The sequence below is a fragment of the Oncorhynchus mykiss genome, chromosome 17, assembly GCF_057628025.1.
Source record: "Oncorhynchus mykiss isolate SJ-2025 chromosome 17, ASM5762802v1, whole genome shotgun sequence".
NCBI lineage: Eukaryota > Metazoa > Chordata > Actinopteri > Salmoniformes > Salmonidae > Oncorhynchus > Oncorhynchus mykiss.
The window spans coordinates 19147757-19167176 of NC_143038.1; the positions used below are offsets into that span (position 1 = coordinate 19147757).

Sequence of the window (19420 nt, forward strand, 5' to 3'; positions counted from 1 at the left end):
AGGTGTTAGAATGGCCAAGTCAAAGTCCAGACCTGAATCCAATCGAGAATCTGTGGAAACAACTGAAAACTGCTGTTCACAAATGCTCTCCATCCAACCTCACTGAGCTCGAGCTGTTTTGCAAGGAGGAATGGGAAAAAATGTCAGTCTCTCGATGTGCAAAACTGATAGAGACATACCCCAAGCGACTTACAGCTGTAATCGCAGCAAAAGGTGGCGCTACATAGTATTAACTTAAGGGGGCTGAATAATTTTGCACGCCCAATTTTTCAGTTTTTGATTTGTTAAAAAAGTTTGAAATATCCAATAAATGTCGTTCCACTTCATGATTGTGTCCCACTTGTTGTTGATTCTTCACAAAAAAATACAGTTTTATATCTTTATGTTTGAAGCCTGAAATGTGGCAAAAGGTCGCAAAGTTCAAGGGGGCCGAATACTTTCGCAAGGCACTGTATCTCAATTCAACTTTTGACATGTCTGTATAACAGTGTAAACCGATTTCCCCAGATTGAGATTGAAGAGCAGGAGGTTGATAAGAATATCCCAAACTTGAATATACCAGCGCTGGGTAAAATAAATCATACAGATAATGAGAAATAGAGATTGACCTGACCCAGACTCACTCTGAAAGACAAAACTTGTCTTGGCTTACCAAATGGACCTGATAGTGACCTTGAGTCCGGGAGTTAGGTCCTGAGGGACAAACTCACAGTGGCAGCTCTTATTGTCGTCTGCTATGTCCTCTCCAGGGAGGCTGGCTTCTACGAAACACAACAAGCACACGAGAGCTCCGGTGTTAGCGTGTTCCTGTGGCATGGGGCGGATGGAAACACTGAACTGTCACCTGCACTCTCCCCTAACCTCGACTCATTCAGTCTTTAAGGATGTCAGTCTGCAAGGAACCAAGCGAAGGCATGGCTATTAACTTGCACAGCCCAGGGTTACAGTGTGGGATTGTGCGTCGAATCGAGGGCAGGTTAATGGCAGTGTCGGTTCATCTCATTGGCTGATGCAGGATAAGGAAAAGGAAAGAGGTAGAGGGGGAGGGGGGGGGGGGGACATAGCGGTACAAGTTTCTGAGGTTAATGGCTTCACCTGACTACTGTGGCCCAAAAATATTAAATACGGAGGCGTGACGTGGCGTGTCGAAGCCAGTGTGCTCTTATCTTAAGCTACGCTAGCAGCTAGCATCGTTGTGCATGACACTGAGACAGTCAGCAGACAGGCCACTGCAGTGGACCACAGCCTAGTCAATCTGCAGTTTGAGACACTTGAGTTCAAGGTGTAGGCCTATTCAGAGTGGGATACAGAGAAAGTTGTTAAAGTATTTCAAAACTGCTGAATGCCTATTATGGCAGAAGGGGGACTATGTGCCTATATGAGGTTCAATGCAGAGACGTAACAGTACAAAACATGGATGTTCAATAAGCATCTATATACAAGCCATAGCAGGACAGCTAACTCCGCAATCAATATATCTAGCTATATCTTGAAAGTAAACTTAATAATGGAAACAGTGTAACACTGTAAACCGGTCCTACTGTATATAATTCATTATATTTGGCATAAAATATACCCCTTTCAATATCAAACTTTTTTATGTGTGGCTGAGTCACTGGATTTATTGTAAATTTGACTGGCAGGGGGGAGCAGAGAATGAGTTTGGATATTGGCTTGTGCAGTCACACATTTAACTTTCAATTATTGTAATAGTTGCTTTTCTATTTTTGGGATCTAAAGGCCAGACTCAAGTCGGCAGCAATTTGCATCAGAGAAATAGGAGGTTCATACTGGTGACAAGGCTGAGTAAATCTTTCCCTATATATTTCAATGTTGGTGTTGTATTTGAGATGGTAAGGATTTCTCCCTTTTCAAGACCATAATGGTTTATGGTGCGCAAGAGGCTTTGTTCATCTTTAGTTCTGTGTATCTAGTGTATGTAGTATGTGTATCCAGCATAATCAAGTATGTCTATGAGCTCAAGTATGTGAACTCTGAGCTCAAGAAATTTGAGGTAGATATATGTATTGACATATAAAGAGCTTGAACTTGCCTGAAGGTGTCAATAATTTTGGGCCACAGCATTGACCTATCCCAGTTTCACTCCAACAGACAAAAAACATTGTGCGCCTAATGCCAAAATACAGAGCCGTGAAACTGCATCACGTCTTCCCCAACATGGCTTCCATTTTTAGGGGAGGGGATCTAGTGTCACGGTTCTATAGTGCTGTGCTTAAAAGACCCTTAGTGGGCGCCGAAGGCCAACTGACAGATCAGACAGCTTCCTTCATGCAGGTTAGAATGCAACAGCGGCAGCCATTTTGAGTTGAGTGCATGGCTTTCGGGCTGCTTGCTTGTAGTTGGAGTGGGCTATTATGAAAATGATGGGGCCCACCCATTACTGTGCTCATGGAATGGGTCTACAGTTGGGCATGCATTATATTGCTTCAATCATATAAACACTTGTTTCTATTCATTTTGATCTGGTGGCCATTCCCCAAGCAGACATGGGATTTGTTTCTTACTGATTAACCCCTCAATTGCTGCAAAGGAGGTGGAGAGGAGAAGGAAAAGACAATTAAATAAACCTGGTTAAATTGTGGGATAAAATCATAATACAATCACCAAAAACCAGGCTTATTAGGAAATTATATACAATATCATGATGTAAAGAACCCGAGGGCAGTGGTGATATTCAGTTGTCTCAGTGGGTATCTTGTCATGTATTACAGAATCTCTCTGAAGGTACAATGCAATATGGAGAGCAGGGGTATTGGCCAGATCTGCATCGTGAAAGGGAAGGGCGATGAGTAAAAAATGATGGGCATCAAATGTAGTTTGGGACAGTAATTAGTGGAATGGACTGAAGAAGAAAGGACTGCTGCAACAGGATTTAATAACCCCTTAAGAAATACGCAAAATCCATTATAATGCAAAACATAGGCGCTTACATTTCCTCATGATTAGGGCATTCACAGAAAGTGTTACCAAGATTTTCATACTAGTTGCAGTCACTGTTTCTAAAGCAAAATTGTGAAAAGGAATGTTGTGACAATGGTCATTTGACAGTGAAAACCCTACACTGTCATGCAGCAACCAGTGACAAAGCGGTGGACATTTGCATCGGGATGTTAAAATAAGTTACCACGCAAACTCAATTAAAATGTCACTCTGAAAACAAGGTTCCAAAGCCGTTTAAGCTAAGGCTTCATATGAACATGACCCAACTGACACAGTATCAAAACGAGGCTAAAGCAGCAACTCTGTAAAGCAGCCAACTTATTTACAAGTATACACATTGGTATATTTGTCAGATTTGAATTCATTCCAATGCTCAGATATGACAAGATGTGATAAATTGTACAATATTCAAATAGTGCCAAATCAGTATATATGCAAAAGTACTTCCCCAAAGGATGGATCAATCTAATGTCACATACTTGAACATATTATGTGCATAGTGTTACAGCTATGAAACATATTTGTAGGTTTTGTGATAAATGATCAGTAGGTCTCTCACAACTGCACTTTGTAACATGTAAGCATGTCGGATCTTTTGTTTTCCAAAGGTGTGCAGTTGAGGATTCCTCCCAAGTCACAACGGGTTGCTGCATTTGAGTTACAGGCAGTGGAAATCAGTAAATGCAGCATCATAATGCCTTCATAAGGCTGCCATAGAAGTGGCATAAGGCCTGCTACAGTATACCATTACATGTAAGCCCAGATGGCATTATGAAGTGTCGAAACATACAATCAGATTAAAATGTCTTACAGTTCTCGCTTTGTAAGTGTTATGTCACTTTGCAAAATGGTAATGACATATCGTGACAGGCTTTATGTCATCATTTTGACACTAAAATTTGTCATGATCGTGTTATAGAGGCATCGTTGTCAGGCTAACTGAAATGTAACAGTTAACTTGAGTCCTATCAATTTTTTTATATTTTTTTTTACTTGCCTGGGAATCCAAAATGAATTGCTGTTTTACCAAGCTAATAATTATCATGACGTAACAGACATATCAACAGAGGTCAGTAACAGTCATTACTATAAACTGACAGATTGTTAAGGCTTGTTACTGAGGTTGAGATGATACCTTAACCATGCTACTAAATGATTGCTGTAATTTAGCCAAATAATTTTGCAACAGTTATCAGCTAATGGCATGAGACTGAAATCAATGAGAGACTGATATGTGCACAACACTGATTACATGCACACTTGGTTTTTGGCACTAATTTAACTCCATATAATAACTTTAGAAAATTGTTTTAAGCATCATTTAGCGTTATTTTGATCTGGTTGATCAAAATTTAGACAGATTTCTCTCATTTCATGTCCAAATCCTCCCAGTGTCTAAAATGTATTGTGTAGCTCAATGGTTCCCAAACTTTTATAGTCCCATAACCCTTCAAACATTCAACCTCCAGCTGTGTACCTCCTCTAGCACCAAGGTCAGCGCACTCTTAAATGTTGTTTTTTGCCATCATTGTAAGCCTGCCACACACACACTATACGATACCTTTATTAAACAGAAGAATGAGTGTGAGTTGGGTAATGGGTGCGTACTGGCGGCAGAGAAGTCAGACGCAGGAGAGCAAAAACTGTGTTTCCAACGCTGCAGTTTAATAATTAAAACAGGTAACGAGTGGAGGACAGAGGAGCCCCTTAAAAAAGAAGTTACAGGTCTGCGAGAGCCAGAAATCTTGCTTGTTTGTAGGTGACCAAATACTTATTTTCCACCATAATTTGCAAATAAATTCATTAAAAATCCTACAATGTGATTTTCTGGATTTTATTTCCTCATTTTGTCTGTCATAGTTGAAGTGTACCTATGATGAAAATTACAGGCCTCTCTCATCTTTTTAAGTAGGAGAACTTGCACAATTGGTGGCTGACTAAATACTTTTTTGCCCCACTGTTTGTAAAATTACTGATGCCAGCATTGGATGTGCTCATGGAAGCAGAACAACTTGTGTCGTCGACAGTGGTAGTAGCAGTACTACCAGTAGAGCTGGTATATCTCTATGGACGCGGGCCTTACTTTTTTTTACCCATTTATCAATTTCCGAGCAAAAGGAATGAGCAGCAGCTATGTTTGGCTACATACGGATTTCCCACGAGAGAGTAACGGTTAATTTGATTGGATGTTAATTATTTGACTAGGCTACCTGTATTTGACATTGTGTTGTTATTTCGGCTGAAAACTAGATGGTTTAATTTTATTTTTGGCAGTGAAACAAGGCTACTCAGGCGAGAGAGAAAAAACTCACCCAAGTGTATAGCCCCGTTGGAAAATATAAATGGACTGTTTGAAAATGTGAATAAAAATAAAACGTTTTTTGTTTTTTTGTTTAAAAAAATAAAATAATTGTGAATCACATTTTTACTTGGTGTACCCCTGATGTACCCCTGGGGGGTTAGGGAATACCTGGTGTAGCTCAGTAAAGTTACTTTATTTGTGCCCTGGTCCTATAAGAGCTCTTTGTCACTTCTCACGAGCCGGGTTGTGACAAAAACTCACACTCATTCTTATGTTTAATAAAGGTATAGTGTGTGTGTGGCAGGCTTACAATGATGGCAAAAAAACAACATTTGAGAGTGCGCTGACCCTGGTGCTAGAGGAGGTACGCAGCTGGAGGTTGAATGTTTGAAGGGGTACAGGACAATAAACAAGTTTGGGAACCACTGAGCTACACAATACATTTACACACTTTGGGAGAATTTGGACAGGAAATTAGAAAAATATGTCTAAATCTGATTACTCACATGAGTTCTGGTGATTAGTATTGACAGTACATGGTTTATGATGATGTTATCATATTCAAAAACAAAGTAAATCAAACAGACAACAGGAAGGTGATAACATTGCGAGCAAATAAAAATAGACGTTATCCTGTACTATTTTCTAACGTCTTTACAGCTGTTTGCCAAATGGAACAAATTAAAAAAAACTAATTCCAAACATGGGCTGGGTTCTCAGACACAGATCAAGCCTAATCCTGGACTGGAAGACACTTTAAAAATGGAGATTCTTCATTGAGCATGCTTTTTAGTCAGAGACTGGGCTTCTGTGTCTGGGAAATCAGCCCAAAATGCACACCAAACCAAAAACAAAACATGATAGCATATCTGTACATGAGGTAATAAATCCCTTTCTATATTGCTTAACGGTGTGTTGATCGTGGATGTTGAAACACGCATCTCTGTTTGCCTGACCTGGTGAGCTCTTCTGTCTGAATTCTTCATCCTGCATCTCAATCAGCACTTTAGCACACCGTCAAATAGAGAAACGAAAAGGAATCGATGAGGATTGCGTTTTGCCTAGCGTGCATCAAATGATTGTTTTCTGTCAACGTACAGAGAAAACGCCATCGAGAGCAACAATTGCATGAACACAGACACATAAAACAGACCGGACATGTTTCACAGAACTGCCTCGTGTAGGGCAAACATATGCTGCCATGCTGTTTACTTCATGATTAATATCTATGCTTAATTAACAGTAACACTTAAACACTTTAAGACTTGAACATCTAAATACTTTGAGGGGTGGTGACAATGCTCAGAATATACTACCACTAGGATTGTTATAAGACAGGTAATGAGAACTCATGAGTTCGTCATGAAACTGTTTCATAGAGCTATATAGAGGACAGCCGTTTTTACACTGTCATCATCAGTTCAAAGGTTTGTTATAACCTGTTATAGTCAGAGTAATGTAGCCAACCAAATCCTTATGATAGCATTAAGTGGCATTATGACCATTGTTATAACTTGTCTCTGTCACTTTAAAACATCAACGACATCAGCAGAACATAATCACCACGCTGTATGTCTTTCTCTAATTGTACTGTTCCAGGTCTGTTTCAAATGAACCAAACAGAAAGGTAAACAAAGATACCACAGATAATAGACAAAAAAGTGTGACACCCGGGAAAGAACAGGGCCACAATAGATACAGCACATAACACAACATGCAATTTGAACTCTCACAGCACAGCACATCACACCACACAACAAGCTCATTTCCAAGACGGCCGCTTGGATGACATTGCAACACTAAAGCCACAAAGAATAACACATCATTCAAAAGCTAGACGGAACTCAACATATCAAGTACCACAGAAACACACTGTGTAAAGATACTCCTACCTTCCGAGTTTTGGCGCGAGGCGGCGCCCTTAATGCGGAAGGCTTGACGTGCCCGGCTGCGTTCTCCGAAACTCCAGCTCTTGGGCACTTTGTTGGGGCTGTCTTCATTGCTGTTGTCGACGCTGGGGGACCTGTGAATGGGTTGGCCTTGGCCTTGACCCTGGCTGCCTTGTCCACTGGGGCCCTGGGGTGAACCTTTCCCTTTGGTCCCTGAGCTCCGGGGACTGGAGAAAACACGCTCCTTCAGGCTGACCTTCTGACTGGAGGGGTCAGGGGATCAAGAGACGTTGAGAGGAGATGTCATGTGATCGCCACTCAATCAATACAGGTCAGTTTTGTTCTGTGTATTCATGCAGACCTTTATTTACCAACTTGCAGTTATGGTAATCAGATGCTATTGATGTTGCAATGTTTAGTGGTTTACTAGCCGTACAATGTTTTGGTATTGCATTCACTCAGCCCCAACTGAATATTGTCGGAGTACCACAACAGACAAGTTACTCTAATTACTTGGCAGTAAGTAATCAGTTAAAATATGCCTTTCAATAAATCTCATTTTATAGGACTTGTCTAAAACACAAACACCTTACCCAGACCTTTTCACACTCACAAGCTCAACATAGTGGTGACCGTATGACTAAATCTCCTGAGTAAGTATGTGCACTGCTTATGAGCATGGCCACGAGTTCATGAGAGGACAAGGTCAGAGCACAACATTGTGCCACGCTCATAAATAACGTTGTCATTGACGCCACGCCGTCATGCAGCATTAGTCAGAAATTGGATGGGTAAAAAAAAAAAAAGGAGTGTCAGTAGGTAGCCCACAGGCTCTCTGTGTTGTTGTGTCCTTGTTTGTGTCCCAAATAGCACCCTCTTCCCTATGTTGCGAATTTCTAAGTAGTGCACTATATAGGGAATAGGGTGCCATTTGGGACGCATTCCTTGAATGCAAAGCAGTTTGTTTGTTTATTTATTAGGATCCCCATTAGCTGTTGCTTATGCAGCAGCTAGTCTTCCTGGGGTCCACACAACATACAAAACATAACATAATACAAATCATCGATAGACAAAAACAGCTCAAGGACAGAGCTACATACAAATCAGACTAATACGTCTGAAACCTGTTTTCACTTTGTCATTACGGGGTATTGTGTAGAGATGAATGAGGAAAAAACAAACAATTTAATTCATTTTAGAATTTTAGAGGCTGTAACGTAACAAAATGTGGAAATAGTCGAGGGGTCTGAATACTTTCCGAATGCACTGCATGTGTATTAAAAGTAGTCAAAAGTTTAGCATTTGGTCCCACATTCCTTGCACCCAATGATGACATCAAGCTTGTGACTCTACAAACATGTTGGATGCATTTGCTGTTGGTTTTGGCTGTGTTTCAGATTACACTTCTACGTTAATGTGGATGCTACCATGGTAACGGATTGTCCTGAATGAGTCGTGTAAAATAATAATATTGAGTGAGAAACAGACTCCTCACAAGTCCTCAACTGGCAGCTTCATTAAATAGTGCCTCCAAAACACCAGTCTCAACATCAACAGTGAAGAGGCGACTCCGGGATGCTGGTCTTCTAGGCTGAGTTACAAAGAAAAATCCATATCTCAGACTGGCCAAAATAAAAGATTTAGATGGCCAGCATCCCTGAGTCGCCTCTTCGCTATTGATGTTGAGACTGGTGTTTTGCGGGTACTATTTAATGAAGCTGCCAGTTGAGGACTTGTGAGGCGTCTGTTTCTCAAACTAGACACTCAAATGTATTTGTCCTCCCAAACCTCTTTCTATTCTGGTTAAAGCCAGTTTGCGCTCTTCTGTGAAGGGAGAAGTACACAGCGTTGTACGAGATGTTCAGTTTCTTGGCAATTTCTCGCATGGAATAGCTTTAATTTCTCAGAACAAGAATCGACTGACGAGTTTCAGAAGAAAGCCATTTTGAGCCTGTAATCGAACCCACAAATGCTGATGCTCCAGATACTCAACTAGTCTAAAGAAGGCCAGTTTTATTGTTTTTTTATTATCAGTACAACAGTTTTCAGGTGTGCTAACATAATTGCAAAATGGTTTTGTAATGATCAATTAGCCTTTTAAAATTATAAACTTGGATTAGTTAACACAATGTGCCATTGGAACACAGGAGTGATGGTTGTTGATAATGGGCCTCTGTACGCCTAAAAATGTTGCTTTTCTTTCAAAAACAACAACATTTCTAAGTGACCCCAAACTTTTGAACGGTAGCGTACATATCAGCATACATATCTATATCACACACATCAGCATACCATTCTGCATATATACATTTCAACATCTACAATGCAGTCGGAAAGTATTCAGACCCCTTGACTTTTTCTATATTTTGCTACATAACAGCATTATTCTAAAATGTATTAAATTGTTTATTTTCCCCTCATCAATCTACACACAATACCACATAATGACAAAGCAAAAGCAGGTTTTGAAATTATCACAAATATATAAAACAAAAACAAAATACTGTATATATATATATATCACATTTACATAAGTATTCAGTCCCTTTGTTGAAGCACCTGTGGCAGCGATTACAGCCTCAAGTCTTCTTGAGTATTGGAGTTTCTCCCATTCTTCTCTGCAGATCATCTCAAACTCTGTCAGGTTGGATGGGGAGTGTCGCTGCACAGCTATTTTCAGGTCTCTCCAGAGATGTTAGATCAGGTTCAAGTCCAGGCTCTGGCTGGGCCACTCAAGGACATTCAGAGACTTGTCCCGAAACCACTCCTGCATCGACTTGGCTGTGTTCTTAGGGTTGTTTTCCTGTTGGAAGGTGAACCTTTGCCACAATCTGGAGGTCCTGAGCACTCTGAAGCAGGTTTTCGTCAAGGATCTCTCTGTACTTTGACCCTGTTCATCATTTCCTCAAACCTGACTATTCTCCCCGTCCCTGTCGCTGAAAAACATCCCCACAGCATGATGCTGCCACAACCATGGTTCTCCATAGGGATGGTGCCAGATTTCCTCCAGATGTGACGCTTGGTATTCAGGCCAAAGAGTTCAATCTTGGTTTCAGCTGACCAGAGAACCTTGTTTCTCATGGTCTGAGAGTCCTTTAGGTGCCTTATGGCAAACTACAAGCAGGCTTTCATGTGCCTTCTACTGAGGAGGGGCTTCCGTCTGGCCACTCTACCATAAAGGCCTGATTGGTGAAGTGCTACAAAGATGGTTGTCCTTCTGGAAGGTTCTCCCATCTCCTCAGAGGACCTCTGGAGCTCTGTCAGTGACCATCGGGTTCTTGGTCACCTCCCTGACCAAGGCCCTTCTCCCCCGATTGCTCAGTTTGGCCAGGCGGCCAGCTCTAGGAAGGATCTTGGTGGTTCCAAACTTCTTCTATTTATGAATGATGGAGGCCACTGTGTTTTTGGGGATCTCCAATGCTGCAGAATTCTTTTGGTACCCTTCCCCAAATCTGCGCCTTGACACAATCCCATCTCGGAGCTTTTCCTTCGACCTCATGGCTTGGGTTTTGCTCTGACATGCACAGTCAACTGTGGGACATTATATAGTCAGGTGTGTGCAAGTTGTAGAAACATCAACCATGTTCAATGGAAACATGATCCACCTGAGCTCAATTTCAAGTCTCATAGCAAAGGGTCTGAAAACATATGCAAATAAGCTATTTCTGTTTTTTCTTTGCAATACATTTGCAAAAATTTCTAAACATGTCTTCGCTTTGTCATTATGGGGTATTGTGTGCAGATTGAGAAGGGCAAAAAATATATAAAATACATTTTAGAATAGGATGTAATGTAACAAAATGTGGTTAAAAGTTAAGCGGTGCACTGTATATACAAACAAGTTATTTAGGTCAGAGCGGGGAGAGGCGTGGGTCAAGTGGTACTGTTTTATCTGTTTTTTAAAGCTCATTTTGCAGATTGTAAAATGAGATGGGAGTTCCATGTGACCATGTCTCTATATAAAAATCATTCAGAAAGTGTTCATACCCCTTGACTTATTCCACACTTTGTTGTGTTACAGCCTGAATTCCAAATGGATTAAATTGATAAAAAACATTCTCTCATCTACAAAAACATTTTTGCACATGTATTGAAAATTAAATACAGAAATATCTCATTTACATAAGTATTCACACCCCTGAGTCAATACTTTGTAGAAGCACTTTTAGAAGTGATTACAGCTGTGAGTCTTTCTGGGTACATTTCTAAGAGTTTTCCACACCTGGATTGTGAACATTCTTCAAGCTCTGTCAAAATGGTTGTTGATCATTGCTAGACAACCATTTTCAGGTCTTGCAATAGATTTCAACGTAGATTTAAGTCAAAACTGTAACACGGCCAACATTCTTCTTAAGTAACTCCAGTGTAGATTTGGCCTCGTGTTTTAGGTCATTGTCCTGCTGAAAGGTGAATACATCGCCCATTGTCTCGTGGAAAGCAGACTTTACCAGGTTTTCCTTTAGGAATTTGCCTGATCTTGGCTCTATTACGTTTCTATTCTTCCTGAAAAATGTGCCTGTCCTTAACGATTACAAGCATACCGATAACATGATAAAGCAACCACTATGCTTGGAAATATGAGTGGTACTCAGTAATGTGTTGTATTGGATTTGCCGCAAACATAACACTTTGTATTCATGACAAAAGGTTTCCTTCCTCTCTGGCAACTGAGTTAAGGACTCCTGTATCTTTGTAGTGACTCTATGTATTGATACGCCATCCAAAGTGTACAGTCGTGGCCAAAAGTTGAGAATGACACAAATATTAATTTTCACAAAGTCTGCTGCCTCAGTTTGTATGATGGACATTTGCATATACTCCAGAATGTTATAAAGAGTGATCAGATGAATTGCAATTAATTGCAAAGTCCCTTTTTGCCATGCAAACGAACTGAATCCCCAAAAAACATTTCCACTGCATTTCAGCCCTGCCACAAAAGGACCAGCTGATATCATGTCAGTGATTCTCTTGTTAACACAGGTGTGAGTGTTGACGAGGACAAGGCTGGAGATCACTCTGTCATACTGATTGAGTTCGAATAACAGACCGGAAGCTTCAAAAGGAGGGTGGGTGGTGCTTGAAATCATTGTTCTTCCTCTGTCAAGCAAGGAAACGTGCCGTCATCATTGCTTTGCACAAAAAGGGGGCTTCACAGACAAGGATATTGCTGCCAGTAAGATTGCACCTGAATCAACCATTTATTGGATCATCAAGAACTTCAAGGAGAGCGGTTCAACTGTTGAGAAGAAGGCTTCAGGTCGCCCAAGAAAGTCCAGCAAGCGCCAGGACCGTCTCCTAAAGTCGATTCAGCTGTGGGATCGGGGCACCACCAGTACAGAGCTTGCTCAAAAATGGCAGCAGGCAGGTGTGAGTGCATCTGCACGCACAGTGAGGGAAAGACTTTTGGAGGATGGCATGGTGTCAAGAAGGGTAGCAAAGAAGCCACTTCTCTCCAGGAAAAACATCAGGGACAGACTGATATTCTGCAACAGGTACTGGGATTGGACTTCTGAGGACTGGGGTAAAGTCATTTTCTCTGATGAATCCCCTTTCCGATTGTTTGGGGCATCTGGAAAAAAAGCTTGTCCGGAGAAGACAAGGTGAGTGCTACCATCAGTCCTGTGTCATGCCAACAGTAAAGCATCCTGAGACCATTCAAGTGTGGGGTTGCTTCTCAGTCAAGGGAGTGGGCTCACAATTTTGCCTAAGAACACAGCCATGAATAAAGATTGGTACCAACACATCCTCTGAGAGCAACTTCTCCCAACCATCCAGGAACAGTTTGGTGACGAACAATGCCTTTTCCAGCATAATGGAGCACCTTGCCATAAGGCAAAAGTGAAACTAAAAGTGATAACTAAGTGGCCCAGACCTTAATTCCATTGAGAACTTGTGGTCAGTCCTCAAGAGGCGGGTGGACAAACAAAAACCCACAAATTAAGACAAACTCCAAACATTGATTATGCAAGAATGGGCTGCCATCAGCGGATTGCAGAGGTCTTGAAAAAGAAGGGTCAACACTGCAAATATTGACTCTTTGCATCAACTTCATGAAATTGTCAATAAAAGTATTCCATAGTAACATCTGACAAAAATGTCTAAAGACACTGAAGCAGAAAACTTTGTGTGAATTAATATTTGTGTCATTCTCAAAATATTTGGCCACGACTGTAATTAATAACTTCACCATGCTCAAAGGGATATTCAATGTCCGCTTTTTAAATTTTTACTACCAATAAGTGCCCTTCTTCGTGAGGCATTGGAAAATCTCCCTGGTCTTTGAGGTTGAATCTGTGTTGGAAATTCACTGCTCGACTGATGGACCTCACCGATAATTGTTTGTGTGGGGTACAGAGATGCGAAAGTCATTCAAAAATCATGTTAATCACTATTATCGCACACAGCGTGAGTCAGTGCAACTTATTATGTGACTTGTTAAGCACATTTTTACTCCTGAACTTATTTAGGCTTGCCAAAACAAGGGTGTTGAATACTTATTGACTCAAGACATTTCAGCTTTCCATTTTTATTCATTTGTTAATGTTTTGTTTTGAAAAACATACTTCCACTTTGACATTATGGGGTAATGTGTGTGACAAAAAAAAATCTAATTTTAATCCATTTTCAAATCAAGCTGTAACACAACAAAATGTGGAAAAAGTCAAGAGGTGTGAACGCACTGTAACATTGTGCGTTGCGTTAAATTTGTATAGTGTTGATATGAACCCACTAAGTACAGTGAAGGGCAAGGTGTGCTGCTCTATTCTGGGCCAGCTAACACTTTCTTATGTTATTCTTTGCTGCACCTGACCATATAACCGTGAAATAGTCCATATGTGATAAACTAGAAAGAGTAGGACTTGTTTGGTCGAGTGTTGGTCACCTCAGTGACATGTCTGGTACTCTCATTGTTGGTGACTGTTTTGAACAGTCTTCAGGTTCAGTGTCGACTTTGGAACTGACCAGAAATTTGGGTTGGAGATGAGTGAAATAGATTATTTTGACCTCGTTGTAAAATTATGTTTTGATACTGACCTTGGGGAGGACTCCGGTTGGGGTTCCTTCCTGTTTGGTCAGGAAACACAAAAGACACACACACACACACACACACAGAGTACATTATATTGTCAATAATCTGTCAAATCTGATATAGTAGTATTGATGCTATAATTTTTATAGATATAGGTAGCACACTATATTTTCCATGAATGATGAATTCAGATTTAGTTTCTGACCTGAATGACAGTCCCGACTTGCTCTTCAGATTTCTTAGTAGATCCAGTTGATTTAGTGGCGGGATCAGTCTACTTATAAATAAAAGACAAAATATGTGTTGGTGTTACAAGGAAGAAGAGAAAAACATACCCCAGCACAGCTTTACTGCATATAGAATGGCTTGGTTTTGTTTCAAATGTTCTATATGAACGTATATTATTCCCGATGCAATCACTGCCATGTATGGGTAGTAGGCCATTTATGGGTAGTAGGTAGTAGATTTCAATTTTACTTGATTTCAAATGCCTCCTTACCAAGAGCTTGAATTCTGTGAGGATGTTTTCAATTGCCCTGTAACCAGAACTAAGATGGAATTTTCATATTTTTTGGGGGAATGCAGATAAGAGAATGTGACACAGTAACAAACCACTGCAATTACTATCCCATTCATTAATCGTCCAAAGTTTTGTAAAAGATACTTACGTAATATAATGTTTCATTAAACTTCACTGTAGTCATACAGCCTTTGAATTCAATTTGACACCCCAACTTTCAAAGTAGCTTGTTGTTCTTTATGAGACAGGCACATTAATTTATCGAAGACTTGCAGTACCTATCCAATGGAAACCTTTTTCTGCATATGAGATAAAAAGTACCTAGTCCTTCGGCTTTGGGCCCACTATGCGACAATCAGATATGGCCCAGTTGCAGTCCCGTTTGCCTTTTTCCCTTCAGCAATCAATCAATACTCAAGCTCAAGTTAGCCATCTATACACCTGGCATAGAACATTCACATTAACAAAGACTAATCACTACCAATACACTTAGACAAGCCTGTGACATCACACAGGGGACCAAATAGTCACAAACTAACTAAAATTATGAACCAGAATTCTTTAAATTGGAAAACGTCTTTTTCATTTGTCTGTCTGTCTGCCTGTCTGTCTGTCTGCCTGCCTGTCTGCCTGTCTGCCTGTCTGCCTGTCTGTGTGTAATGTTATGCCGTGCTGTGTGTGTGTGTGCTATGCCATGAAAGCGAGAGCAAGATAGAGAGAGAGAGCGACAGTGAGTGTGATTGTGTGCGTGCGCTACTGGATATCAAATATGATAAGATGGTGCTGCAGTGGATAGCTGACCAATTCTGCTATTTTGTGTGCTTTCTTTATGCTGATCTTAACTTTTTTTGCACATAATATTTCTACCATAATTTCCTATGACCAAAAACATCTCCTGGACATCAGAACAGTGATCATTAACCTCAGTTCTTAACTATATTTTCTTAAAACTGCATTGTTGGTTAAGGGCTTGTAAGTAAGCATTTCACAGTAAGGTCTACCAAAAACTTTAACAGAAAGTACCAGTGACGCGCTCAATATGGAAGTGGCCCGATGAAGCGAATGTTAGGCTACAGAACCATTTCGATAGCACAGACTGGAACATGTTCCGGATTCATCTGATAACATTACCAAATCAGTCACCGACTTCATTAATAAGTGCATTGACAACGTCGTCCCCACAGTGACCGTATGTACATACAAATCAATACATGACTAAGATCTAATCCTAATACGTCGGCTCTGATGCTCGTTGGATATGGCAGGGTTTGCAAACTATCACAGATTACAAAAGAAAACCCAGCTGCTAGCTGCCCAGTGATGCGAGCCTACCAGAAAAGCTATATTTCTTCTATGCTCGCTTTGAGGCAAGCAACCATGCATGAGAACACCAGCTGTTCCGGATGACTGTGTGATCTCGCTCTCCGTAGCCGATGTGAGAAAGACCTTTAAACAGGTTACTATTCACAAGGCAGCAGGGCCAGACGGATTACCAGGATGCGTACTCAGAGCATGCGTTGACCAGCTGGCAAGTGTCTTCACTGACATTTTAAACCTCTCCCATTCTGTAATATCAGCATTCAACACCATGCTGCCCTCCAAGCAGCTCAGGACCCTGGGACTGAACACCTTCCCTCTGCAACTGGATCCTGGACTTCCTGACAGGGCCCCCAGGTGGTGAGGGTAGGCAACAACACATCCGCCACACTGACTCTCAACACGGGGGCCCCTTAGGATTGCGTGCTTAATCCACTCCTGTACTCCCTGTTCACCCACGACTGCATGGTCACGCAAGACTCCAACACCATCATTAAGTTTGCTGATGACGGTTGGCCTGATCACTGACGATGAGACAGCCTATAGGGATGAGGTCAGTGAGCTGGCAGTGTAGTGCCAGGACAACAATCTCTCTCTCAACGTCAGCAAGACAAAGGAGCTGATAGCGGACTACAGGAAACGGAAGGCCGAGCACGCCCCCATCTACATTGAAGGCTGTAGTGGAGCAGGTCGCGAGCTTCAAGTTCCTCGGTGTCCACATGACTAAGGACTTATCATGGTCCACAAACACCAACAAAGTTGTGAAGAAAGCACGACAATGCCTCTTCCCCCTCAGGAGGCCGAAAATACTTGTCATGGGCCCTCAGATCCTCAAAAAGTTCTACAGCTGCACCATTGAGAGCATCTTGACTGGCTCCATCTAGGGCTGTGGCGGTCTCACGGTAATAGCCTGTTAATTAACATAAACAAGTTAAGTATTAAGTATCTACAGGCCTCCACCCATACAAGCTGCATTCAAGCCGCCGATGTGCACCTTTAGAACATCTACATTTAAAAAGTTGAATAAATTTGAATATATTTAATATACACCATCACAATAAATACATTATTTATTTATTCAGGTCTAAAGAAACATTATGATATGAATAACAATTTATTTTATAAGAACAGAATATGAGTTGGTCTACTGTATGTTATCTGGCAATGCTCAATGCCATAGGCTTGTTCATTTAGCTGAAAAGATATGCTTATAAGTCCTGTGCCATTATTTTACCGGACTCCTTTTTAAAATCTGCGTATTTCTCCAACGCTCAGTTGTCCTGAGTCTGCACAACACTGCCAGGACCTAGGATCAAGGGAGACACTCAAATTTTTTAATCCTATATCGCTTGACACATTCATGAAAATAGTAATGGCCTCTAAACCTTCAAGCTGCATACTGGACCCTATTCCGACAAAACTACTGAAAGAGCTTCCTGTGCTTGGCCCTCCTATGTTGAACATAATAAATGGTTCCCTATCCACCGGATGTGTACCAAACTCACTAAAAGTGGCAGTTATAAAGCCTCTCTTGAAAAAGCCAAAACTTCACCCAGAAAATGAAACATTATCGAATCTCCCTTTCCTCTCAAAAACCTTTGAAAAGCTGTTGCACAGCAACTCACTGCCTATCTGAAGACAAACAATTTATACGAAACGCTTCAGTCTGGTTTTAGACCCCATCAAAGCACTGAGACGACACTCGTGAAGGTGGTAAATGACCTTTTAATAGCGTCAGACCAAGGCTCTGCATCTGTCCTCATGCTCCTAGACCTTAATGCTGCTTTTGACACCACATTATTTTGGAGAGATTGGAAATCCAAATTGGTCTACAAGGACAAGTTCTGGCCTGGTTTAGATCTTATCTGTCGGAAAGATATCAGTTTGTCTCTGTAGATGGTTTGTCCTCTGACAAATCAACTGTATGTTTCATTGGCACACATCCGGTGGATAGGGAACCAAAATGATTCAGATAAATTAATCCATGCTTTTGTCACTTCTAGACTAGACTACTGGAATTCTCTACTTTCTGGCTACCCGGATAAAGCAGTAAATCAACTTCAGTTAGCTCTAAACACGGCTGCTAGAATCTTGACAAGAACCAAAAATTAGATCATATTGCTCCAGTGCTAGCCTCTACACTGCCTTCCTGTTAAGGCAAGGGCTGATTTCAAAGTTTTACTGCTAACCTACAAAACATTACATGGGCTTGCTGCTACCCATCTCTCCGATTTGGCCGAGGGGTGTGAAGGTAAACAGAGAGGCACTGGAGCGACGAACCACCCTTGCTGTCTCCGCCTGGCCGGTTCCCCTCTCTACACCGGGATTCTCTGCCTCTAACCCTATTATGGGGGCTGAGTCACTGGTGTTCTTCCATCCCATCCCTAGGAGGGGTGCATCACTTGAGTGGGTTGAATCACTGACGTGATCTTCCTGTCCGGGTTTGGCGCCCCCCTCAGGTTCATGCCGTGGGGGAAATCTTTGTGGGCTATACCCTGCCTTATCTCAGGGTAAGTTGGTGTTTGAAGATATCCCTCTGGTGGTGTGGGGGCGTGTCATTAAGCAAAGTGGGTGGGGTTATATACTGCCTGGTTGGCCCTGTCCAGGGGTTTTGTCGGACAGGGCCACAGTGTCTCCTGACCCCTCCTGTCTCAGCCTCCAGTATTTATGCTGCAATAGTTTATGTGTCGGGGGGCTAGGGTCTGTCTTATATCTGGAGTATTTATCCTGTCTTATCCGGTATCCTGTGTGAATTTAAGTATGCTCCCTCTAATTCTCTCTCCCTCCCGGAGGACCTGAGCCCTAGGACCATGCCTCAGGACTACCTGACATGATGACTCCTTGCTGTCCCCAGTCCACCTGGCTGTGCTGCTGCTCCAGTTTCAACTGTTCTGCCTTATTATTATTGGGCCATGCTGGTCATTTATGAACATTTGAACATCTTGGCCATGTTCTGTTATAATCTCCACCCGGCACAGCCAGAAGAGGACTGGCCACCCCTCTCTAGGTTTCTTCCTAGGTTTTGGCCTTTCTAGGGAGTTTTTCCTAGCCACCGTACTTCTACACCTGCATTGCTTGCTGTTTGGGGTTTTAGGCTGGGTTTCTGTACAGCACTTTGAGATATCAGCTGATGTACGAAGGGCTATATAAATACATTTGATTTGATTTGTTAAATACTTTTTGAAGGCACTGTATTTCTATAATAATGATAATAATAATAATAATAATGTCATGCTTTAGAAATGAATTCACATGGTCCTTTGTGGTTGAGCTGATAGCGCACGGTTGTTGTGAGTTACCTCGGATAAAAGCTGCTGAATGGAATTTTTTATTATAAATGAGGTAAATGTCTATTGGCTTGGACTAGGAATCCATCAGCCCCTTAGCCCCTACGCAGATCC

The 19420-nt window shown here is 41.5% G+C and overlaps 1 protein-coding gene across 5 annotated transcripts in view; it reads right to left on the reverse strand.

The window, feature by feature from the left end:
- LOC110493908 (potassium voltage-gated channel subfamily KQT member 2) overlaps positions 1–19420 on the reverse strand; it is an 86781-nt gene that overhangs the window by 17947 nt on the left and 49414 nt on the right. For 2 of the 5 annotated variants that reach the window (XM_036949899.2, XM_090205016.1), the window contains exons 9-13: positions 14388–14459; positions 14188–14217; positions 7156–7415; positions 6220–6267; positions 653–761 (exon numbers count right to left, since the gene is read on the reverse strand). In XM_036949899.2, the coding sequence (XP_036805794.2) occupies positions 653–761; positions 6220–6267; positions 7156–7415; positions 14188–14217; positions 14388–14459 (519 nt within the window). The remainder of the gene's footprint in view (positions 1–652; positions 762–6219; positions 6268–7155; positions 7416–14187; positions 14218–14387; positions 14460–19420) is intronic. The other 3 variants (XM_036949900.2, XM_036949902.2, XM_036949901.2) reach the window with 3 other exon arrangements.